Raw genomic sequence first — 26,599 nt, 5'->3', positions numbered from 1 at the left:
TTTACACACAAAATACATGGACATTTAGATAGACGTCATTAAACCGACTCCCAAGTTTGATTAGTTGGAGTAGCATGGGTGCAATGGTTACCGTGCCCAACTTGCATGCAAAGGGTCATGGGTTCAATTCCAGTTTCGACCAAACACCAACAAGTTTTTACAGCAGTAATAATGAATATAAAAAATGATAGACCAGTTTTTTTTCATTCGACGTAGTATTTTCATCAAAAATAAATGCGAACACGTCACTTTAGATATTGGTTTTATTTACAACAACCTCTTTTCTACTTTTTATATATACTCCTTCAGCATTCTGCTCCAAAGAGAAAATTGGCTCGCCAACCTTACCGGAGAGTTGGAATTAATTGGAATTTCCAGTAGTAGTCATGCTTAGAAAGCCCAAAGCTAAAATGTCTGACTACCCCTCTTATCAGAGTGCAGACATTTCATGTTTTAATCTCCACATGGATATAAAGAGAATCCCTATCATGTGGTGATACAAATAGTTTCTTATTTCCATCCATGGCAAGAGTGACAATGATTATTTTTTCATTTAAAATTGTTTACGCTCAATTAGGCAATAAATTGAGATATGGATTTTAGAAGGGTGGTTAAAACCAAGAAGGATGCAAACCATTGCGAAATGACATAGTGGTAATAGGCATGTAAAAAAGAAAATAAATACTACCACATATGAGAAATTTATTCTGAGATAATGATTTTGCCTTGCCAATCAAGTTTTGTAAAATACCATTAAATAGAATACTGATCACTCACACACGGACCACAATATGTGTTTTCCATATGTTCTGGAGTAATAATATGCGTATGTGCTTTTAACACATATATTCAGTTTCCGTGATTATATAACTGGGTATACATATTTTGATGATCGAATTTTATCCAATTTCAATAAAAACGTATATTTAAATAAACTTACCATTTTTAAGCCTTTAACCCCACCCCACGCCTTTCATGAAGCAAAAGAAAGATTTTTGATAAGCGTAGTCTGCCTTCAACTAAAATTATTTAATAAGAAATTTGCAAAAACTTTAACACTTAAACATAATTTTAAAAACTCAAACACACTCTGAACCAAATTATGACATTATCTATGCTAACGTTGCACGTTTTGAAACAAACTCTCTGGATGTTTTCTCCTTATTTTTAAATCTGGCATACCTGTAATTTTTAATTGTTTATATTATTTGATACTTTAATACACATTAAAAAATACTTACGTTTTTTGATATCTATGTACGTCATCTATAGAAAGCGAAGGCCGAGTTGACTTAAAAGCTTCTATTAAGTGTGACTGATTGACTACAATTCTGTCAGGGAGTTTCTAAATATTTAAATAAAGACAATAATTTAAAATAGTGAATATAAACGTTGCATAATGTGAAAAATATATAACATAAGAAAGTTTTCAAAAAAAAATTAAGCTGTTTCTATCTTTATTTTATTTATTTATTCATTCAGAGCATGTAATTCTAAGCCTATTTGGCCAAAATAAAATAATTACAATGGAATTACATCGGTTTGTCTAAAAACTTTCTATGCACAACGGTGGGATTTGAAAGGATCTTGAACCGATTTGAGTCTTTGGACATTGGTCTTCTACCGCGTCCGATCTCCCACAATATCCTTACACCGAATATAAATCTACAGTCATTTCAATAAAATTAAATAACTATATAATTTCTTCATATCAATGTTCGTCTTTAAAAATGGAATTTATAAAATAAGAACATGTTTAACTTTTGAATTCTTTTTTAAGAATTTTAATTAGAACATTTTCTGCAAATTAAAAATCCTACATTTACAAAAGGAAAATATATTAAGAGAAATTATTAAAACATGTTCTTCAATGTTCCCCTAACCGGAACTACTCTCGGTTAGAGGACTTATCAGTCTTGAAAGTCTTCCGATATGAGACAGGAAAACCTCTTCAATCTAGCCTAACCTAGATATGATGCAATATACAAAATTGAATTGATATTGTATGTTCAAGTATATTTAATTAGATATGGACGAGTAATATGTTTGGTGGTACAACACTGAACTGAATGTATAAGTGATCCTGAAATAACCAGTTGTCACTATAATCTAACATACCCAACTAATTTTACTGGGCTATCGAGCAATCTTTTAAGAAAATGTAGCATTACTTTCTCATAAACAATAAATGTCATTACTTTGGTGAAGTTATTATTTGTAAAAGTTCTTTATCGCTAATCAATACATAAAAGCTTAAAACTATTTTCTTAAGTAAGAGTAATTAATTTAAAATCTACAAACACAGTTGTTTAGTTAAATTTATATGTATACTGATATCTGTTAGAAGGTGATTCCAGAAATGTCTCAGTACCAGATTCATCATCACTGGATGGCGGAGTCTCGAGCATTGGCATTGATAAATCTAAGTACTCTTCATTCGACGTAGCACTCGATAATTGAAGTATTTTATCGAGATTTTCTACTATTTCTGAAAATGTTGGTCTTGCGCTAGAGTCAAAATGCCAACATTGTCTCATTAACATGTAAATATTTAGAGAACAACGCGGCGGTTTCTCCATTCGTTGTCCAGTGATTAAATAGCTATACAATTCTTCTGCAGACATAACATTGGGGTATGGCTGTTCGCCGTAAGTCATTATCTCCCACAATAGTATTCCGAAAGACCAAACATCGGACTGCGAATCATAGAACTTTTCTTGGAGAGATTCTGGTGCCATCCATTTAATGGGAAGTCTTCCATTAGTATTTTTTCGATAGTAGTCAGTATCTTGAATATCTCGTGCAAGTCCGAAGTCAGCTATCTTCATTATGTAATCGTCGCTAACAAGAACGTTACGAGCTGCCAAGTCTCGATGAATACACTACAATGTTAAAAAATTATTGTGGATCGTTCGAGGGAAATATAAATACTTACACGTCTCGACGCCAAATACTCCATTCCTCGAGCTATTTGGAAAGCAAATGATGTCAAATGTTTTTCAGTTAGCATCGTCTTTTCTTGTAAATACTCGCTACTTCTTTTCAAACTACAACTTCCCCATGCCGATAATGGACGATTCTTTTTCAGAAAGTCCTTTAAATTACCATGTGGTGCATATTCCACTATAACCCATAGTGGTCCGTTTTGACTGCAGCACCCTAGTAGGTTTATAATGTTTATGTGTTTTCCGATCATTTTCATTACTTCCATCTCACGTACTAAACTAGCCATATCTGCATCCGTGTGTTCCTCTTTCACCATCTTAACAGCCACAATTGTTGTTGCAGTACCAGCACTTGATGAACCATGCACAAATCCACTCCCTTGCGCCATTACAACTCTACCAAAAGCTCCTTCACCTAGTGTGGATCCAAGTGTTAACTGATTGCGGTTTATTTCCCAATTAGAATCTAAAGGAAATTCGTACTCGTTAAAGCCTTGTGTTGGATCCGAATTTGTAGATGTAGTGAATGTGGTACGCTGCTTTTCAATTTTAATAACCGGCATTTGAAAGTCGCACGAACTACCTTCAGAAGACGGTGGTTTGTATATAATGACCTTTTTGGTCCACTGATGAACCGTTTCGATTCGTTGCTTCAGCACTTTTTCATGCTTCAAATTACGCAGAACATATATTATAAATACAGTGCCAAGCAGAAACAGTAAAACCACTACGATACCCACAGTGGTAATCCAAGCAGGATGACTTCGCTGTAAACCATCTCTGTGAGGTAGTTTATCCACTACTTTCAAATATGCACTCGCTACTGTCTGACCTAAGGAACTTGCGGCAACACATGAATACCATCCCTCGTCGTCATGTGTAGCATTTGGGAAGCTCAGAATATTAGGTTTATCCGGATCCCTTTCAAGCACTACGACATCACTTGTATTAGTTGGTTTTTTATCGAAGTTTTGAACCAGTTTTTCAAGTTCCTCAATCGATTCGTTTTTTCGAGAATATTTTAACCACACAATATATGGCTCCAAATCTGAAACCACTCTGCACTCTAGGGAAGCATTGTTGTTTATTAAAACCGTTTGGTTTTGAGGGAATTTGTCGCTTATAATGGGTTTAGAACGTAATCGATCAAATATAGTTATCTTTGTTGCGTGTTCGATGCATCCAAGACTATTACATATTCTACATTTATATACACCCGAGTCCTTAGTTATAGCATCGTCCATTTGAATCGACCACTTTTTGTAATTGACCTTGCCAATGTGGCGTTCAATTTTCGTGTCATTTCTGGTCCACGTTATATTTGGCATAGGATTTCCTGTTGCTGGACATAAAAGCTGTAGAGAACTTCCGGAAGGCTTATGAAGTTGGTGGATAAGTTTGTTGGTATTTTTAAATTCGGGTGGTCTTTCTACGTTTCCATAGGTTGGCTTATTTTCATACTCTATTTCATGATCGGATGATTCATCGTTGTCATGTTGCTCCAAATTTAATGTATTTAAAATTGGCACTGAATCAGTAGCAACATCTTTACTACTATTCAGCTCCACAACTTCTTTCGACTTTGAGATTGTTAGATATGCACTATACGAGGCCTGACCAATTTCATTCGCTGCAATGCATGTGTACCAACCCTCGTCCTCTTCCTGTACACTTCCAAGCTTTAATATATGTGGTTCTTCACTCTGTGAGATCATTTGTTTTACATTGTCGTTCTTCAACAAATGGAATACATTTCTTGTCCGATCGAGATCAATATTATGTTTCAGCCATGTTACATTATATTCCAGGTCAGACACTACATTACACTGGAAGACTGCATTGTCGCCCACATTGACTGTTTTATTATGGAGACCTGCGATCGCCAGTTTTTTGGGGATTATAATTAGCACAGTTGATCGCCGTATACAATATGTTATGTTGCATTGTTGACATGTATATAAACCAGAATCAGTTGTATCAATATCCGAAATATACAGAGCCAATTTTTTAATTTTTACTTTCGGTACAAATACGTCAATTTCGGATTTGTTTAACCACCACGTTGTATTCACTACAGTTGGAATTGGTGGAAGGCAACTAATTGTTACATTGTCCCCAGGAATCCTTGTTATGCTTTTACTGGGATGACTTGTTGCCTTATTAACTATGTTCGAAGCTTCATTCCCAGAAGAAATTTCACTTTCGCCGCTAACTAAAGTTACGTTTGCCCATTTAACATTGTTGTTGCGTGGAGTGCAGCTATACATCCCCTCACGTTCAACAGTCATTCTAAAAGCTATAAGAGACTGATTTACATATAAAATGTTCCCGTTGTGGTACCAATATGGGTATTTGAAAGGACAGATAATATGTATTTTTTCTCGCATTGGAACATATTGCGATTCTAAACCTTCCTCATTTAAAGTTATTTCTTTTATATTGTTAACATTCATTTTAACGGGATACTGGACTGCAATAACTCGAAGTACATAAATTATAAGGATCACATTTCGTAATATGTGTCTAATATTTAAAAACGTCATTTTTAGAACAATTTTCCTCCATACGCGGTCAATCCACTCACTAGCAATAATTTTGATATACGTCTTATGGTAGAATGTCGTTGTTAAAATGACGACATTTTCATATAGAATGGTTTCCTTCGTTATTAGATTTGTGTTGGTAGCGTCTCAATACTCAATAATAGTCGATAACTTTATACAAAAAATATGTGCATTGCCTTCATAATTAGTTTATACAAGCATTGGTGTCAGTCAATTCGACGTAGTTGTAGTCGAGCTTCAACTGAAATAGGCATTCGTCGCTACTTGTGGTAAAATTGTTTGTCGTTAGTGGTTTTTGAATTTAAGCACTTAAATGTTATACAAAACAAATTTTTAACTGGACTCATTTGTTTCTTGTTGTTCTTTGTAATATCATATATTGAATATTTAAATATAGCTTATAGCTGTTTGCCATCTATGAACAGATTGCTGGTATATTCGTTATAATGCGATTTTATCGATCATTTAATTTTTCTTTTTATTTGCTTTCAAGTTTTTTTTTTAACAATTACACTTTATACTAACTTCCGCTTTGCACAACAACGATTCCGACCCATACCACTCATACCAAGAGCTCACTCAGTACTAAAGACATCTACATAATCGTAACTATATTCGGTATACAAATGTAGAAAAGTAATATGCAACGGCGAACGCAATAACGACATCATGGCCGCGTCGTCACCAAACCACTATTTAAAGCTGGCTACCAATCAGAACGATAACCCATACAAGTCCTAAAACCAGGAATATGCGTACTTCTTCCATAGTATATATTCTCTATTGTTTTATTTTGTACATATTCACTCTACCTGAGTCCACATAAAAACCTTGATACATGCAAAGGGTCAAAAAATATCCTAGTCTTCTCGTTATCTATGCATGTGCACAATGTTGTTTCCCAGATTTTTCATAATTTATGCACACTTCGATTTTTTATTTACTTTCTGCAAATGCAGCAGGTACTTCTTGCTAGTCTTTTATTCTCTATTCATCTCTCCGGATCGTTGTGTTGTTGCGTGTACGCTCACTGAATATCAATTACAAATATCCGTTACGTGACTTATTTCTTCCTTTGGGTTTACAATAAAATTTTGGATGCACAAGTATTCTAATCCGAATTAGACAATGATAACATAAACACTGAATATCGCTTTGCCCGCATAATAAGATAAATACTAAAAAGGAAGGGTGGACTGTACGAAAGGAAATATGACTACACTAACATGTACTAAATTGAGTCTTGTTAAACAAAGCTATTTTTATTTAAAAAAAAAAAAAAACAAATAACGGTATTATGATTACACTAGAATATAACACTTTCATCTAAAATCTTTTGAAATCTTTCCACAATCCTGGAAATTACATATTGATACTATTCAATTATTTTTTATTATGTATATTTATTGTAAAAAATGAATAAATTAAAATATTTTGAGATTTGTTGAAAACTACCATTATTTTTTAAACAATTTTTTAAATGTGTAGGCGTCAAGAACATGGAAAATGGATTATCAATAACTCAAAAACTAGTTTTTGTGTATCCCAGCCATTTATGTCATTCGTGGTCTCAGAGCAATTGACATGCCATAATTACCCTATTCCAAAGCTACCCATATCCATAATAGCGCTAAGGCATCACAGAAAAATAGGCGCTGATTTTGGTTAGACTCCTAAATATTTCTTTGTATTCACCCGTCATAGCAAATGTCTGGAAAATACGAAAAGTATTTTCACCCCTGTGTGAGTTTCACAGGTCATTCTTTCACCAGAAGCCAAAACATTCGAGGCATTTCTTCTGCCTAGCTTCATAGAGATATTTCAGCTGCCAGTCACCAACATGGTTTATACCATTCCCAAAGGCATGTCGATATTACCTATACCCATTCTGGTAGGGCCATCGTGGTGCAATGGTTAGAATATCCGCCTTCAATTCAATCCCTGTTTCGACCAAACACCAAAAGGGGTTTCAGTGCTGGGTTATCCCCATAAGCGTAGGAAGGCCTCTGGGGAGGAGGCTTAGACCCCCCCCCAGAAAAATTTTAGCTCCCCCCCAGAATTTGAAAACTTATTTACGATTTTACATTTTTATAAAAATTAAACAAGTATATACTCGTACAACGCACAAAGTTCCACTAAAGACTTGCATGCACAATCGAATTACTTGGGTTGTGGTAGAAGTCTGATATTTATGAAATAAAGCTGTGGTTGAACTTATGATTTAGTTGAATAAAAAATAGTAATTGATATTAAAACTATTCTTTCATAAATTAATATCTTAATAATGCTGCAAAAAAGCGTCGCCAAAAAAGAAGTGAAAATATTCTTTATGGGTCTGGATGTGGTACAAAATTGGCGGAGAAGCGATGAATGTAATATGAACTTGTCATATAACGAATGTCCACCGTTTCAACAGCCGTTGCAATGAATTTGCATCACTTCTTAAGGTGTGATCCGAATTCAGTGTTTTGAATGTGAATTAAAAATTTTGTGATATTTTCCCAAATAAATAATTTTTATACTTTTTTATGATTTTTAATGCATTCTAACGCTTGTTTGAAACGTTTTCCTTCGAATATTTTCAAATATTATCGGTTTTTCTATAATGGATTTAGCATTTTTGTGGCAAAATTTGAATAATTTGTACCATTTTATTTATTCTGACTTTTTTTAAACTATTTGAAAAAAGAAAACAAAAAATTACGCATTAAAATATATAAAAATGAAGTAAAAAAACTTCCTGTGTAGTTAAAATAGTTAACTTCTTTGTGAAGACAGTTTTGGAAGTGTTTTTAAAGTTGTGCCTTTAGAACAACTCCCAATTTTTTGCTGGGAAAAGTGTGGAACTACCGTACGGGAAATGGATCAACCACAGAACTGGTATAGGACTAGTCCTGGTGTGTATGGACCAGTCCCAGTTCTGATCAAAACGTATGGAAGGGACCGTCCACTTTAACATGGGTTTGTCATTGACGGAGTAAACTTACATTTTAGGACGCGTCTTGGACTCATCCCAAAGGACACGTCCTGGGACAATTTAGCAGGAGCAACCCATAAACAGGTCCTCAGGAACCAGTCTCGGACAAACTCTTAGAAATCTCTTTCAATTTGGGCTCCTAATCGAACCCGAAATGAAAAAACTTTTGAAATATGTCGAACAAAAGGTTATTCTGATAATTTTATTTCACTAAATGTGAAAATTGCAACTAACTGGAGCACAGGTACCAGTTCTGTGATGGGTCCGTCAGTGGCAATTTGCACCAATTTCCCGTAGGGTACTTTTAGTTGCTTTATTATAAATTGATTGTCGAGTTATTTTGATGTCTATTTTTGTATTCAATTTTATGAAATAAAACATTAGTTGAACCTACAAGTTCAGTCTATAAAGTTTTAGCTAGGGGGGCTATAGCCCCCCCTAGGAAAATTGTCTAGCTACGCTAATGGTTATCCCCAGTAATGCCTGTGACATTTCTGAGCGTTTCAAATATTCTCTAAGTGGTTTCAGTGCAATGTGAGTCATTGACCTAAACATTAAATCGGGTAGCACTCATTGATAAAAGGGAAGTTCAATAATTGTGGTATCTTTCAATAGTCTATGTGAGCTTAAAATAACGGATTACCACTATGCCTAAACTATTATCCATTCTATATGCCTTGCGGTTTGAGATTTAATTTTAAATGGACAATTATACAATGACGCTACGCGATTAATATCTTGCAATCTCTTAGTTTGTTTTTCAATTCGAAAGTTTTGAACATATCTGTCATATCTGCATTATTTAACAAAACTTTAATACCATGTTTGTGTTCACATTTAAGTTTATTTAAAAAATATAAATATTTAAAACATTAAATTAAAGTTAAATAAAAAATTAATTACATTTTATTACTAGAAATTAAGATATTTATAAGCCTCATTTTTTGTTGCTATGTAATCGATTTGGCCGAATGAGGCTTATAGATTATGAAAGTAAATGAAATGAAAATTGCAGCCACACTATTTCATCCATGGACAGCACAATGTTAATCCTCTCCCGCCTTGCATACGCAGGTTCGTGGGTTCAAACCCAGTTTCGACTAAACACCAAAAAGTATTTCAGCGGTGGATTATCCTCTCTCAGTAATTATAGTGACATTTCTGAGAATTTCAAAGCTTCTCTAAGTGGTTTCACTGCAATGTGGAACGCCATTCGGACTCGGCTATAAAAAGGAGGTCCCTTGTCATTGAGCTTATTATAGAATCGGGCAGCACTCAGTGATAACCACCACTGTGGTATCACAATGGACCGAATAGACTAAGTGAGCCTGAAATATCAGGTTGCCACTATATCAAATCTAACCAAAACTAACCACCTTCCATAGTACGGAAAAGCGTTACCTCCCACGGCATATGCTTTCGACACAGTACTATCTGGTATAAATCCTACAACATAGTTAACATCCTAACACTACTCGAATCCAGCATATCACTTTGGATTCATCTTTAGTCAGCTGTAGAATTGTGTCTGGAGTTGACTTATAGGCAATGACATTAACTCCGCTTAAACATCAATTGGAATAATTGTTTCGAAAGCTTAAATAATAATTTAGAGATTTCTCAATTAAAGCGAAGGAAGTGCTTCGAAAACAGGTTTTAGCACACAAAAACTATTTGCACAAACATTTAATAATTAAAGAACATTCACACATGTATGCCCAAATACATATAAATGCCAATCCCATTATTATCTACAACAAAACTTGTACTTGCCTGTTGGCCGAATTCCGAAAGAGCCTCTTTTACAGCTATCATATTAGCCGAAGTAAATATGCTCTGAATATCAGCGCCTGTATAATTTTCAGATTTATCAGCGAAGTATTCTAGGTCCACGTCCTCGTCCAGGTTTAACTTGTTGGAAAACGATTCAAATATTGCAAGGCGAGAGAAACTGTCAGGCAAAGGGCATTCCACTAATCGATCAATACGCCCGGAGCGCAGCAGAGCGGGATCTAAAAGTTCTGGTCTTGATGTAGCAGCAATAACAGTAACGCCGCTCAAACCCTCAACGCCATCGAGCTCTGTCAATAGTTGGTTTACTACTCTATCTGTGACTCCAGTCGAATCATGACCACGCTTCGGTGCTAAACTATCAAATTCATCGAAGAAGAGCACACATGGTTTAGCGTTCCGAGCACTATAAATACATAAAGTTTAACAAGAAATACTTCTGTTGTATACAATTGTTTATCTTACCGATTGAATAAATTACGGACGTTTTCTTCACTTTGACCTATGTACTTTGCCAACAGTTCAGGACCTTTTACAGATATAGTTCGAAGATTCCATGCCCTTGCAAGTGTTGAGACTAAAAACGTCTTTCCCGTGCCTGGTGGCCCATAAAGAAGGACTCCAGCTTGATTGCGCAAGGGTGACTCGTTAAATATCCTCGGATACTAATAAAGGAATTACATTTGATTTGTAAATACTTGATACTAAAACTCACTCGCGAGGGCCACATAAGAACTTCCTCAAGCACAGAAACTACAGTCTCCAAACCTGGAATAGTGTCCGCTAACATATTATCTTCATTATCTAAATCTGCTTTTGAAAACTTATTATGGTTTTCTATTCCTTGCATACAGTATGAGTTTGTATTCTCCAACGAATCTTTTAAGTGTTCATTTGAAAGTATCGGATGATTTTTACCTTTTGTAATTATATACAAACAAAAAAAAAAAAATAAAACCAGTAAGGAAAGTCTAAAGTCGGGCGGGGCCGACTATATTATACCCTGCACCACTTTGTAGATCTAAATTTCCGATACCATATCACATCCGTCAAATGTGTTGGGGGCTATATATATATAAAGGTTTGTCCCAAATACATACATTTAAATATCACTCGATCTGGAAGAATTTGATAGACTTCAACAAAATCTATAGACTCAAAATTTAAGTCGGTAATGCACTAGGGTGGAACACAATGTTAGTAAAAAAATATGGGAAACGTTTAAATCTGAAGCAATTTTAAGGAAACTTCGAAAAAGTTTATTTATGATTTATCGCTCGATATATATGTATTAGAAGTTTAGGAAAATTAGAGTCATTTTTACAACTTTTCGACTAAGCAGTGGCGATTTTACAAGGGAAATGTTGGTATTTTGACCATTTTTGTCGAAATCAGAAAAACATATATATGGGAGCTATATCTAAATCTGAACCGATTTCAACCAAATTTGGCACGCATAGCTACAATGCTAATTCTACTCCCTGTGCAAAATTTCAACTAAATCGGAGTTAAAAATTGGCCTCTGTGGTCATATGAGTGTAAATCGGGCGAAAGCTTTATATGGGAGATATATCCAAATCTGAACCGATTTCAAGCAAATTTGGCACGCATAGTTACAACGCTAATTCTACTCCCTATGCAAAATTTCAACTAAATCGGAGCAAAAAATTGGCCTCTGTGGGCAAATGAGTGTAAATCGGGCGAAAGCTATATATGGGAGCTATATCTAAATCTGAACCGACTTTGCTGATATTTTTCGAGACTCATAAAATATTCGGATGTACGGAATTTGAGGAAGATCGGTTGATATACACGCCAATTATGACCAGATCGGTGAAAAATATATATGGCAGCTATATCTAAATCTGAACCAATTTTTTCCAAAATCAATAGGGATCGTCTTTGAGCCGGAACAGGACCCTATACCAAATTTTAGGACAATCGGACTAAAACTGCGAGCTGTACTTTGCACACAAAAATACATCAACAGACAGACAGACAGACGGACAGACAGACAGACGGACATCGCTAAATCGACTCAGAATTTAATTCTAAACCGATCCGTATACTAAAAGGTTGGTCTATGATTACTCCTTCTTGGCGTTACATACAAATGCACAAACTTATTATACCCTGTACCACAGTAGTGGTGAAGGGTATAAATATGAATTCAACTCAAATTTTACAAATACTTACAAAATCTGTATGCATAGAATATAGCACGTTCGACTAATTGCACCAAAGCACCTTTATTGTATCCTTCTGTTAGAGATGCGAAGCGTTCAAAATCAATATTTGCAGATTCCGTATGACTACACAGCTCTCTTAGAATGATTTCTCTGTCCTGCTTTTCTAGGCCTGGTAATTTTGCAACGATCTGAAATAAATGTCGACCTCTTGGTGAGTACAGCCGTTTATTAAGTGACTGAACTTCATTGGCTGTAGCAATTACTGCAATTGGATGTTGACTGTTGCCTAGTTATATATGTATAAAATAAAAAGTGTCTTAGTTAGCTGTTAGTAAAATTTACTTAAATAATTTGAATTAATTTTAAAATTAAGAAATATTAATATAAATATTATAAATATTTACCGGTGTATTGAACAATAAGCTGGTGTACGATGTCGGCAATTCTATTAAAATATTCACTATCTTGAGCAGCCTGATCTGTTGACGCATGAGCTAAAACATCTAAATTTTCTAGCACAACAATAGATGGAGCATTTTGTAAGCATGTTGTAAACATTGTACGTAAGTCTTTTTGTACAGATTCGGCCTGGGAATGGTATAAATAAAATAATGAGAATCTACGTATTATACACATAATTGTTTCAGATTTGTTTGTACAATCCGCGTAAGATCTGAAACTACTGATTCTATTAGCTGGAATTCGCGGAATGGTGACGAAGATCTTGTTGAAAAGGGTTCTTGACTATTTTATATTTTCTCCTGGGTATGCGATTTTTTTTAATTTGTAAGGAATTTATAAAGATTAGCTGAAATGTAAATAGGGTCCTCCATCTTCTATATTTTATTTATTGTGGGATCTCTCCATTTCCATCTTTCTTAACTCATTTCCGTAGTGTTTTCATTTCAATTGTCAAATTTGTATGGGAAATAACTGAGAACAAGTGATAAAAGAGTTTGAAAAATACCTACATAAGTATACATTTTTTAACAAGCATGACAATATATCTTTCCTAATGATATTTACGAGCATTTTTTATATAACGAAAATTTCAGGAAACGTTAAACAAAGTGTTTATTGTGTACAATCCGCGCAAGATCTGAAACTACTGATTCTATTAGCTGGAATTCGCGGAATGGTGACGAAGATCTTGTTGAAAAGGGTTCTTGACTATTTTATATTTTCTCCTGGGTATGCGATTTTTTTTAATTTGTAAGGAATTTATAAAGATTAGCTGAAATGTAAATAGGGTCCTCCATCTTCTATATTTTATTTATTGTGGGATCTCTCCATTTCCATCTTTCTTAACTCATTTCCGTAGTGTTTTCATTTCAATTGTCAAATTTGTATGGGAAATAACTGAGAACAAGTGATAAAAGAGTTTGAAAAATACCTACATAAGTATACATTTTTTACCAAGCATGACAATATATCTTTCCTAATGATATTTACGAGCATTTTTTATATAACGAAAATTTCAGGAAACGTTAAACAAAGTGTTCACGCATAGGTTGGTATTAAATTCGCGTTATCGCATACAAATTGTCATTTTTGTAACTTCTACATTAAAATCGATCATAATGTTATCTAAATTACAATTGTTACACTTATAATAAAATGTTTATAAAATCTTACTTTACGGCCTTTGCTGCGCGTGCAATAGAATATATCAAAATAACAGAAGTATGGTTTTCGTATAAGTTCATCAAGAATGCGTTCAACTAGCACTGTTTTTCCAGTACCCGATTTTCCTGTAAGAAAATTTTTAATTCTCTTTTGAAATTATGGGAAAATTTATTGTAACATACCAGTCAGAAGAATGTTTCCCTGCTTTATAACTGAATTCTTAGAGTCCAAACACAGACTATTTTTCAGCTCACTGATTAAGTCTTCCAGTTTTAAATTGAATTCGCGTAGCTCTATTACATCTCTTTTACAAAGCGATGAAACTGAAGAGGGTTTCACATCAATGACATCATCTACTTTGCGCACTACGTCGGCGGCATATATTTTGTTTTCTTTTAATAACTGTGAATCTATAACGCAATATCGAAAATGTTCTGGCAATATTCCAACACTCACAGCAAGATTATCATCCGTTTCCAGTCGAACAACTTCATCTTGATTTAATAAGAGCTTGTCCCCGTTAGTTTTTTCCTTAACAAATCGCTTGAATGCATTTTCCAAAACTTTGTAGTGGGTTTTCTTGTTTGAAAATAGCTCAATTTTTTCCAAAAAGTTTATGTTAATTGGCTTCGGTTTCAGAATAACTTTCTCCAATTCCTTTATTTGCAATAATTTCATTAAATTTACATTAACTTCTAATGTAGAGTGTATTGTTTGAAGACATTCGCTTTTATTAACTAAACGAACACGCACGTAATATTCTTGCTCACCCATAGTTGTAAGACAGTATATAGACATTGCGTCCATATAATGGGGCCAATTTGCTTTGTTGACAAATACATCTGATATCTGTGAGTCATTTGACCATTCTCCGGAAATAACGCGAAATTCGGCACACCTTGATAATTCTCTATTTAGATCTTTCTTTAGACGTTCCATTTTATCTTGTCGGTTGGATTTTGCTAAACTTTGTGTTCGCTTTAATTGATTCATGCTATTAATCGTTGACGAGCGACTCAAATAATTCGACTTTTCTGGTATATTGTCATTGATTTGCGATAATGTTTTACTTTTCGATAAAATGTCTGACTCGTTTGTCGCATTAGGTGCAATAACTAACTGTGTTGTATGATCAATCCGTCCATAAGATATGTTGGGCTTTAAACGGTCTAAATATTAAATAACAAATAGAATTATTTATTAGTTTAGGTTAAAATGGCTACTTAAGAACCAGTCCATGGTATTGAACTGGAATGCAATGGATTCTCTATAGGTGGGTATTAAGTTCGAGTTTAGCCGCTAAAATCACTAAAGTGAAAACTAAATCAGTTAAAAAAGGCATAAAATTATACACATTTATTGCAAATTTTATTATAACTTGATGGGGAATACCCCAAAGCAAATTTTCACAAAGTTTGCATTCCCTAAAATGGATTATTAAAGAAAAGTAATCGTGAAAAAATGACAATTTTAGCGGCTAAACTCGAACTTAATACCCACCTTAAGACAAAAAAAAATGTTGTCTTATACACCCGCCACCAAGGTGGCTTAGGACTTAGTGCACAAAAAATGTATATGGTCCTTAGTGTAATGACAATCACTCACCACATTTAATCACTTAGACTTAGGGTATGGTCACACTAGACAAGTATTTCCCCAAAATGAATGCCAAATTTTTTTTCGTGAAGCACTTTCGAAGTATGGGAATACTCTTTTTGGAAAATACTCTTATCGTATTTTCCAAAAAATGGAGGGGTTTGAGTGTGGCGACGAATTCTGTTTTGATTTCTGTTAAAACTATTCGAAAATTAACCTTTGTGCAATGGCTCTCGCCACTTTTAATCAATTGAATTTACTCAAAAACTCGGACATTGGATGTCTCTTTGAGAAAAAAATTTCAAATTTATGTTACGACCCAATAGTTATAAGGCAATCACTTACCCACAGTGAGTGCAACTTGCATAGATTTATTTATCCATACGATAAGAATTTGATTGGAGTTGACAACTTTTGTTTGGTCCAGAGTAGTTGATGAAATTTGTTCGCTGCTTAATTCCTTTAAATATGAACTAAATAAAGTTAATGTCACAAACTTTTAATACAACTTACAATGATCTCCCAATCTTTCGAAGAAATTGGTGTCAGGAAAACGCTCCTTAATATTGGAACATCAACTACCAATGAACACTTTACCATATCATTTTCATTCAAACCTGTATATGTATAAGTGAATTAAAAAAGAGGAATAATTTTAAATATTTTATGTATGAACGATCTATATAGCAACTTTTAAAGCATAAAATGGATTAGTATGTGATTCTGTATATATACTCGCATTTACACTACGAACTTAACTCAATTTACTCTTTGCTAGCTCACAGTTTAACCCTAACGGAGCTTTATGAAAATGGCCGCAAATTTGCAAACTATTGCTTTGGTAGCTTCTGATGAAGTGTCGAATTGCATTCATCAAAATAGGAGTTGTGGATACTTTATTAGTATTAAAGGTGTCGCTATATTATCGTGTTACGCTAATTGCTTTGGGTATACTATCAACATGTTGAGCAATTTCACCTAGTTAAAATGGAAAAATATCAGCATTGCACCATTTGAAAACGCGATTTAATAAAATAGTTCATTTCTGAGAGGAATAAACGCAAAATATTGTACGGTGTTCTCCAACGATAATATGTAGTGCAATATATAAACTACAAGTGGAAAAATCTTTTCCGTCTGTTATGTTTGTGCAACAAGTTATAAGATACTTGAAAAATGAATAGCTTCCGCTACCATTCAATTAAAGAAACCTAAATGACATCCTATACTTTAAAAGCAATTCACAATTGTGCTAATAATGTGTTACGTATTACAAATGTAACTATAAACTAGGTTATGGCTTCATAACATTTTTGTCTTACTGCCTTTACTATGGACTTTAATAAAATTTGAAAGCCATTTGCAAATGAGCATCTCACCAAATCATTATAATCATAGAGGGAACCTTCTTGTATCCCCATATACGCAGTTTACGTACTTTTCCCTATTTGCCCATGACACAATCAAAGTCAACTATACGCTATTTTAGTATTTTGCAACAGTTCTTCGTGTATGCTATTCTAAGTACTATAATCACTTATCAGTATGCTCACTCATGAACAGAAATGCGATAAACGAAACGATTTGTATCTACATATATACTTTGACTATTTTGGTATTTAAGAAATTCTCTTCAATCCTCTGAAGTTGCCAAGTTTGCATTGGGTCCTTCTATTCCAATTAACATAGAGTTGGGAGTACTTCATCAATTTGCGGCTTGTTTTATTTCTCCATATTTTTCTCCTGTTTCATGATTAGTTATGTGTGACCAATGATATAATTCGTGGGTAAATGCAAGTGAAACTGACAAGTATAAAAGTAATGGTTTATTGTTAATTCTCTTCAATTTGTCTCAAAAACGTATATTTCGAAACAGAGGTTTTTGATAGCCGAAAAGGAAGTTATATGACATATTTTGAATTAGTAAAACGCCTTACCTATCTCTTTAGCCACTCTGGAATTTATGGCAATTTTGTTATCCTGACTGTAGCTATCTGTTGCCCATGGCATGTAGTGTAGATGACCACCATATTGTAATTGAATACAGCCGTTATCCTAAAGAATAAAGATTAAGATTTATTAAGTGACTAATCTTATCAAAGGCAATTCTTTGATTTCCATATTGGGACTGCAGTTTAATATTAATATGTTCCATTGCAAAAAATATGTTTAAAATTTCATTTATAACATATCTTATACTGCTTTTGTATTACCGTCTATTGTTCCCCATCTAGAACCGACAGTTTTATGTTTATAAAATATTGTAACTTACGTATGTAGAGACAACTTTATGGTAATTTTCTGGCAATGAAGCAAAATTATTTTTCTTTGTGCTGAACACAACTAGGAAAGTGCGTTTAAACATTTTAATTTCCACCTCTTCACTTCCGGAATAGTAAACTAACAGACGGATCCCATCTATAAATATTTTACGGCATTCACTCAAAATTGTTGGGTGTCCAGAGAGAAAAAAAATACAAGAGATCGAAACTGTGAAGCGAAACTGTGTCAGTAGGTGGCAGTCATGAGGAAAATTTATCTAACATTATGCAGTTTTTGTCGGCACTTTTCTCAAATATCATACAGTTTGCGTCGGCGTCACCCAGTTCAGTTCTCTGCCGACTTTACGAAACGTAAAGAAAATAGGATTTAAAAACTACTTTGTAGTAACAAATGTTCTTTTTTATTTATAAATGTTTTCATTCCATTAAATTTTTTGGCAGACAATTTGAAATTATAACTGCCGACGCCTTTATAAACAATTTATCAAAACAGCGCTTCGACCGCAATGTCGGTAATACCAAACCTGCAGTCGTTGTGCGACATCTATACGGTTGTCTCTTGTTTTTGTAGAAGAGAAATTTTCGTCCTCTTGTGTTTTTATTCTCTCTGGGATGTCGAGATAAAAGAGTTGCCAAAGTATTGCTAAATATATGATTGCTCATGAGCTGGGGATTGTATTCGGTTTTGGAAAATTAATTTGAGTTTGCGGTTACTTTGATTTAAACCTTTTTAATTATTTTCATTATATCCTATTCAACCTATAGCAATATATGTATATGGTTCGACATTAAACATAAAAGAATATCAAGTGTAAAATATATTTTCACCATGAAATTTGTATTCAAGTGAATTCTGTGCCTCACAAAATGTCGTGGATTTGTATCTTTCTTCGTCGTATTACATCCCTATAAGCTACAAAACTAAATAGCGCTCCTTGCAAGTAATACTGAGTATTGTTCAGTCAGTAGTTAGCAACTCTTCTTCTTTTCCTGTATAGCATTGTCCAGCCTCCACCCATTGCTGACCAAATCCAAGAACATAGTTTCAGACATTAGGAACTTTTTTTTGAGTGGTTGTGGAAAGAAAAAAACTGAATTTTGGATATCTTAAACGAAGTTGCGGACAAACTTTCGGTTTGTCCGACAAAGACCAGAGAAATTTGTTATTCTGTGTGGGAAGCAATATCGTCTTTGCGACCGACATTAAGCACCGAACAGAGCGGGAGCAGTGGCGTTGGATCGCCATTGGAGCCCATAATCATGGGTAGTGTGAAGTCGCGTGCTATATCATCCGATGATGAGCATATAAATCCTAGTTCTTCAAACTTTCCTGAACAAAACCATACAAAGGGCCAGGGGAACAATGGCAGCTACTTACAAAAGAATGATTTACGTTATGACATGGGGAATAGCTCGAGTTACCACCCAGTTCGTCAAGCTAGCGTTAGAAGCAGGAGCCAGCTTCCTATCCCCAGCCATGAGGAATTGGACAGAAAATTCACAAAAGTATTGGTATGTTTACGACAATATCAAGTTATTAATCGACATGATTGTTCCGAATTGTGTTACGCCCAAAATGGCACGGATGTGAATTTAATTCTATTTAATTCTAATTTCTGTTCTGACTCATACAACCGAAAGGTTGTACAAAATATTGTTGGCTTCGAGACAAAAGATATTACAAATCCCAAAGTAAAAATTGCGAAGAGTTAACAATTTTGCCGTAATATTCTCAGATCCTAAATCTCAAAAAAGAATCTAACAAATCTAATTTGACACTGAAACACAATCAGATACAATTGCATCTTCGAAAATATGAGCCAACTACATACGGCCCAAAGGTCGGCCGGGACAACTCTTATATATACTTTATATGGTCGGGAATCGATATTTTGATGTGCTAGTAAATTAAATATAATTAAAAGTACTGCTTATTACAACGAAAGAATAGCCTTCCGAAAAAACAAAAAACTTCAAACCGATTTCCGACAATTTGATAATCATATAAATACAAAATATCTAATGGTTTATATTAACAATTTTTCTAAGGCATCTATGGATTTACCACCGGATAAAGCAAAACTGTTAAAAAACTATGACGATGAAAAGAAATGGGATATAATATGCGATCAGGTACATATAAAACATTTTGCAGATAACAAATACAATACATATTTTTTTGCAATTGTTAGGAAATGGTCCAAGCAAAGGATTCGCCATCGCACTATTTAACCAAACTCCGCACTTACTTGGATCCCAAAGCTTCCCGTAGTCATAGAGTGAGTATTATTATTTAATGTCAACTTCCTGTACTACTTTTACGTTATATTAAGTGTTTTTGGTAGCTAGACAAAGATTATGCATATCCATTACGATCTTAAGAATACAATTTCATAAAGAAGCTTGTTTTTATTTGCGACCCTGAACAACAAATACTATGTTTTTGTCGAAACAGAGTGTTCGAAACTTCAAATTTAATAACTGAAGGCATTTAGATGTAAAATATAAAGAACATAATAGGCATAAGCAAATCTTTGTCTATACACTAAAAAACAGTGAACTCACAATGGTACTAAAGCCAATATCTTCTTTTTAGTTAATATCAATTACCATGTTTTAGTTAAAATTTCATTAATATGAGAAAGATTCGTTCACTTTAAAAATTTTCTGTGTACGTTAGTTAAATGAGCTAAAAAATAGGAAAAATTTTCTTTCGACTTCGAAGTCTTCTTTAACAAGTGGACATTATTAATTATATCTAAAATTTTTAATATTAGCGTAAATTTTCCTTCCTGGTGTGTTCACGTTTTTAAGTGTATTCTTACAAATACTTATCTAGCGTAAAAGGAAAAACCGTTAACTGACAGGGTAGCCAATCAGTTACCAAATACTAAAATAAAATTTCTTTAATTTCCTAGTTATTTAAAAGATGATATTTTACTTTAACAAATAGCCTCAAAATGAAAAAAAAAAAACGACTAATAACTTTTACATTCTTCTTGTTCTCTACATGCATACATTCTCCCTATATTTTTCTTGTACTTTCCCAATATTTTGTCGAAATATCACTATTCTATTTTTATATTGCTTATGGCGGTAATCCCGAAATCGAACGAATTGACATTTACAGCTTTACTTCCTTTACTTTTTCTGCCAGAAAAGAAAAATGGTTGGTGAAAGCACTTCCACTCAAGTATTACGAGATTTAGAGATTTCACTGCGAACTAACCACATTGAGTGGGTTAAAGAATTCCTGGACGATTCTAACAAAGGGCTTGATGTATTAGTTGATTATTTAAGCTTTCGACTTCAAATGATGCGCCATGAACAAAGAGTTCAAGAATCTCTAAGCGAATCGGAAGAGCGACTAAACTTCAACAATAGTGGCGAGGGAATGGCAGCATCATCATTAGGTGGGACCAGTGCATTGGGTGGAGTTAGTAGTTCTAATTTATTAGACTCTACGAGATACCACCATGGAAATGTTTCGACTTTTAATGCTATTTCCAATGGTATTTTAAGACCATCACTTCTGGGTATCTTGGACACTCCTAGCGTGAGAAGACGTTCGCGACATATTACAAAATTAAATATGGGAGCCTCGACAGATGATATACATGTTTGCATTATGTGTTTACGTGCAATAATGAATAATAAGTACGGATTTAATATGGTTATTCAGCACCGCGAGGCAATCAATTGCATTGCTTTAAGTCTAATACATAAATCTTTGCGCACAAAAGCTCTAGTACTGGAACTTTTGGCAGCCATTTGTTTAGTTAAGGGTGGTCACGAAATTATTTTGTCAGCATTTGACAATTTTAAAAATGTTTGTCAAGAATCCCATCGATTTCAAACCCTTATGGAGTATTTTATGAACTTTGAAGCATTTAATATAGATTTTATGGTCGCCTGCATGCAATTCATGAATATTGTTGTACATTCCGTTGAAGATATGAACTATCGCGTACACCTTCAATATGAGTTTACGGCCTTAGGGCTTGATAAGTACTTGGAAAAGCTCCGACTTACAGAATCGGAAGAGTTAAAAGTACAAATATCTGCGTATTTGGATAATGTTTTCGATGTAGCTGCTTTAATGGAGGATTCAGAGACAAAGACAGCCGCACTAGAGCGCGTTCAAGAGCTAGAAGATCAAATAGAACGCGAAGTAGATAGAAATTCAGAATTGTTGTATAAGTTAGCTGAAATGGATACAGAAGTTCGCTTTCTTAAAGCGGAACGGGAAGACCTCTTAGCAACAAAACTGAAATTTGATGAGGAGGTAACAACATTGCGTAGAATTTTAAAACAAAATGAACAAGAGCTTAAAAAGCGAGAGTCGTTGCTGCAGAGCAAAAACCTAGAATTGCAAACGTTAACGCGTTCGTTACCTCGATCCCCCTCAAGTGCTGGAAATGAATTGGGAACAAACTCTGGTGTCAATGAATCTCCTGTTGAATGTGTGTCTCCCCCACTCCCCCCTCCGCCACCACCACTCGCGCAAGAACAAGCAATGTGTTTACCTCCCCCTCCGCCGCCACCAGCACCCCCAGCACCACCACCACCGCCGCTGGGGTATGGCATAGTTTCAAATGCATTTACTCCCCCAACTCCTTCAACGTCACAACGTGCCTCGCCACAGCAAAATAACACTCAATTGGTATTTCAACCGCCTCCTCCACCAGTCGCAGGTTTTATGCCAGCTCCAGATGGCGCCATGACTATCAAACGAAAAGTTCCGACCAAATATAAACTTCCAACTTTGAATTGGATAGCGCTTAAACCAAATCAGGTAAACGAAATCTATATTACGCTTTAAATATTCTGAACACTTTTCATATTCTTTATATATGTAGGTACGCGGAACAATTTTCAACGAATTAGATGACGAGAAAATTTACAAATACATTGACTTCAATGAGTTCGAAGAGCGATTCAAAATAGGCGTTGGTGGCGGTTTATCTTCTGGCAGTAACTCTGAAGTCGATGGAACTCTTCAATCATATCCAAGCAAGCGGTTTAAGAAACCTGACAATATATCATTACTTGAGCATACGAGATTACGAAATATTGGTACGTCTTCATAAACCAGTTTATGAAGTCTTCTGTAAAAGTAGTTTTTTTTGCAGCAATATCTCGAAGAAAGTTGGACATGCCTATCGACGAAGTTATTTCTGCAATACATAGTTTAGATTTGAAAAAATTGTCTTTGGAAAATGTAGAGCTTCTGCAGAAAATGGTGCCGACAGATGTGGAAGTTAAAAGCTATAAGGAATATATAATTGAACGAAAGGATCAAAATCTACTTACAGACGAAGATAAATTTATGCTTCAATTGTCTAAAGTAGAAAGAATCTCATCAAAATTGTCTATAATGAACTATATGGGAAATTTCTTTGATTGCTTGCATTTAATATGTCCGGTGAGTAGTTCTAGTTTCGGGTGCACTTCGTTTCGCTATAAAGTAAATACATTTATTTAGCAAATACAATCTATAACTTCTGCATCAACATCCCTTAAACAATCACGGAAATTTAAAGCTCTTTTGGAAATAGTATTGGCGTTTGGGAACTATTTAAATAGCAATAAACGTGGCCCAGCTTACGGATTCAAATTACAATCTTTGGATACTTTAATTGATACAAAATCAACCGATAAGCGTTCATCGTTGTTGCACTATATTGTAGCAACTATTCGTCAGAAATTTCCCGAATTACTCAATTTTGAGACAGAACTTTACTGTACGGATAAGGCTGCTCAAGTTTCTCTAGAGAACATTGTTACAGATGTTCACGATTTGGAGAAAGGTATGGAATTGGTAAAGAAAGAGGCAGAGTTGCGCGTAAAGGGAGCGCAGACGCATATCCTTCGTGATTTTTTAAATAATTCCGAAGATAAGCTAAAAAAAATTAAATTCGAGCTAAAAAGTGCTCAGGATGCTTTTAAAGAGTGCGTAGAATATTTCGGAGAGTCGTCGAGAAATGCGGATGCTGCTGCATTTTTTTCATTAATTGTTCGATTTTCCCGAGCATTTAAAGTAAATATTTCATAAAATTCATGTCAATTTTTCTCTACATATTATATACATATATATTTTGTATTCAGGCATATGACCAAGAAAATGAACAGAGGAGGCGATTGGAACAAGCAGCTGCAGCGGCAGCCACTAAGAAAGAAAATGAGCAAGTTCAATTGCGAAACAAATCGAACCACAAAAAACAGCAGGTAAGAAAACATTATTGTATTATCTCATTAAGCGAAGCGATTTTTTAGTGTTTATGAATAATTCTGAAAGAATTCGCCTTGAAACCCGTTTTCTTATATTCAATTCATTTGCACATTTGACATTAATTTAATTCATTAGAAACTTGGTTGCGTGACTATGGAAAGCAGTTTATTACATAAAACGCTAATTAATTTGGCCTGATGGATTGATAGTATGCAATTTTGTATGTTACCGGTTTAATTTCATATAAGTTGTTATTGTGTAGCAGTTGATCCATTTCGGTGGTGGCCAATAAGATCTTATTGGGTTGAAGTTCACTGGTACATAACTATTTATACTATGCCATTTGAGATTCGATATTGAAAGCACACACTCATAACCTTAGCACGCGTAATTTTTGAGATAAAGAATATTTTATATACCAAATATGGCAGCCCATCACCATCAACATGAATGAAGACTGTCCGAAAACCCGATGAATTGATATTTGCACTTTGTTTGTTACCAGTGTCAAGAGCGTCGAATAATACGAAAGGAGTCGTCTCGTCCATATGTGTGTGGATTAGACTTCATGTAAGTGTAATATGATAAACTGTAGAAAGTTATTCAGTTTCCTATGTGTGTCGTGTTAGAAAAACACTGTAAATTGATGTTTTCTATGCTTTTCCCCCTGTAATTTAAATATATGTAGAACAAATTAACCACCTTTCTAATATTAACATTTCCAAAGTCATGCAACGCGAAAAAAACGCATAATTCATTTACATTTTTTTATTTATTATTAATCGGTTGCGGCTTTTACTAACAACACTTTCTTATATGTTAATTTTTTTACCACGAATATCGTAAAACAGTTTTCCGGTGGATTATGTTTACAGGACGCTGTTATTAATGAATTAAAATGTAAGGCGAATTCAGTCCGGGAGAAAAAGCTATTGCAACAGGATGAAGTTTATAATGGGGCTCTTGAAGATATATTGCTTGGTTTGAAAAGCGAACCCTATCGACGTGCAGACGCAGTTAGGCGCAGTCAGCGTAGACGTATTGATAATAATCGTTTGTCTCGCACTCTCGAAGAGCTCGATGTCTAAAGAAAGGCACCAATTAAACTTTACGCGGATGTGCTCCCTGGTGCAATCTCTTTAACTACAAAATTTACTTTTACATAATGTGTAAATCGTGAAAGCTCAAAATAATTGTAACTTCATTGTGCCGTGGGTTATAATTAGATATTGCCATTGAGTAAGATATTCGATATACAAATATTTTCCTTCGTCTGACGGCATCGCCAAAGCAAATTTTACATTCCCCTGCTGTTAATTCGAAATGAAGAACAAAAGTAACACCACTGCCATGATGTGGAGTTATGTTATTATATATTTAATTATTATTTTTCTTTAATATATGAAATGAACGTCCATTTCTAACGTCTGGTTGAGAGTATGCAAGGACAATAATATATTGTGGACCATTTTTATTTAATTCAAAAGAAAGGTTTTGAAATATAAAATGTGCGACGACATCTTAAAACAAACATCATCCTTGAAAGAGCATAAAAAATAATCTTAAAAAGACAAAAGAACATAAATTCACAATTTTTGTGTAATAAAGGGATAATCTTCAGTTTTTAACTAGCACCCAGGTCAGTATATTAAATAATATCTAGTTTCACAAATATGTAATCTATATTTTGAAAAATAGACCGATTCGAATGGACAGAATATGATTAACGAATCTCGAATTTTGTATTTTACTTGGTAAAAATGTACTCATTTTTATTCTGTTTTGTGTACATATCATTTATAAGTATTGTGTATTATTGTTTAATTATATAGTTTTTCTTGGAATATGTTGTTCGTATATGTTGTAATTTTTTGTTTAAGTTATTGGAAACTTTTACTTTCGCGTTGTAATGACTAAGATATTGATGATTTAAAAAAATACTTCGAGTTAATTATGGGGCATTCTCTACGAATTTTTCTACGTGGATATAAAGATTTGAAATCGTATTCAAAGCGTTTTCCGAGCCCGAGTGTGACATACGGATTTCCGATATGAACGGAAAGTAAAATTACTACCGTATGCGTATCTTATTTATTGCTTTTGCATTATTATTACTACATATTAAAATAAAAAATTAAACAAACATTTTATACTATTTATAAAAGAAACTGTTGTTTTATTGCGTGGGATAGATACCTAAAAATGTTTAGTTCGTTTCTATATTATTTAATGGTGTTAGAATCATATACGTAAATTTAACTTTTGAATGTAGTATTGGACAGGAAGGTATAAATCTCTCTCACGATGGATTTCTCCGTATCTGAATGCATGATTAAGAAAAAGCTTTGCTTGCTGACAGTCTATCAAGACGTGTGCACGACGTCCATAAAGACTTTG

General features: G+C 34.2%; 3 protein-coding genes across 8 annotated transcripts; 1 reads left to right on the top strand and 2 right to left on the bottom strand.

Moving 5' to 3' along the window:
- Window positions 1-992: 992 nt before the first annotated feature.
- On the bottom strand, window positions 993-18,132 carry Pex1 (peroxisomal biogenesis factor 1). Of its 2 annotated transcripts, XM_075308086.1 has the most exons (13): window positions 17,961-18,132; window positions 17,626-17,743; window positions 16,202-16,305; window positions 16,034-16,148; window positions 14,275-15,261; window positions 14,102-14,217; window positions 12,871-13,054; window positions 12,474-12,752; window positions 10,993-11,195; window positions 10,743-10,942; window positions 10,260-10,683; window positions 1,242-1,345; window positions 993-1,182 (listed from the first exon to the last, which is right to left on the bottom strand). In XM_075308086.1, exons 1-13 carry the CDS (start codon window positions 18,051-18,053, stop codon window positions 1,113-1,115), a joined length of 2,997 nt encoding a protein of 998 aa, XP_075164201.1. In that variant the 5' UTR covers window positions 18,054-18,132; the 3' UTR covers window positions 993-1,112. The 2 variants fall into 2 exon arrangements, with proteins under 2 accessions (XP_075164201.1, XP_075164202.1); XM_075308087.1 differs by lacking the exons at window positions 17,626-17,743; window positions 17,961-18,132 and adding an exon at window positions 17,068-17,108.
- Window positions 1,441-6,830, bottom strand: btl (breathless). The gene is made up of 2 exons (XM_075308085.1): window positions 2,936-6,830; window positions 1,441-2,882 (listed from the first exon to the last, which is right to left on the bottom strand). Exons 1-2 carry the CDS (start codon window positions 5,486-5,488, stop codon window positions 2,310-2,312), a joined length of 3,126 nt encoding a protein of 1,041 aa, XP_075164200.1. The 5' UTR covers window positions 5,489-6,830; the 3' UTR covers window positions 1,441-2,309.
- Window positions 18,133-18,931: 799 nt separating the features above from the next.
- On the top strand, window positions 18,932-26,370 carry Frl (formin-like protein). 5 transcript variants are annotated; one of them, XM_075303781.1, is made up of 9 exons: window positions 18,932-19,482; window positions 20,020-20,103; window positions 20,163-20,249; window positions 21,101-22,765; window positions 22,830-23,046; window positions 23,103-23,395; window positions 23,456-24,010; window positions 24,079-24,198; window positions 25,054-26,370. In XM_075303781.1, exons 1-9 carry the CDS (start codon window positions 19,231-19,233, stop codon window positions 25,288-25,290), a joined length of 3,510 nt encoding a protein of 1,169 aa, XP_075159896.1. In that variant the 5' UTR covers window positions 18,932-19,230; the 3' UTR covers window positions 25,291-26,370. The 5 variants fall into 5 exon arrangements, with proteins under 5 accessions (XP_075159896.1, XP_075159901.1, XP_075159900.1 ...); XM_075303786.1 differs by lacking the exon at window positions 25,054-26,370 and adding an exon at window positions 24,338-24,656; XM_075303785.1 differs by having other exon boundaries at window positions 18,933-19,482; window positions 21,128-22,765; window positions 25,078-26,370.
- The last annotated feature ends 229 nt before the right edge of the window (window positions 26,371-26,599 follow it).

This window comes from Haematobia irritans, chromosome 4 (genome assembly GCF_050003625.1).
Source record: "Haematobia irritans isolate KBUSLIRL chromosome 4, ASM5000362v1, whole genome shotgun sequence".
In the NCBI taxonomy this organism is placed as follows: domain Eukaryota; kingdom Metazoa; phylum Arthropoda; class Insecta; order Diptera; family Muscidae; genus Haematobia; species Haematobia irritans.
Note: the sequence above shows the minus strand (reverse complement) of the source record. Positions and strands in the feature narration are given on the sequence as shown.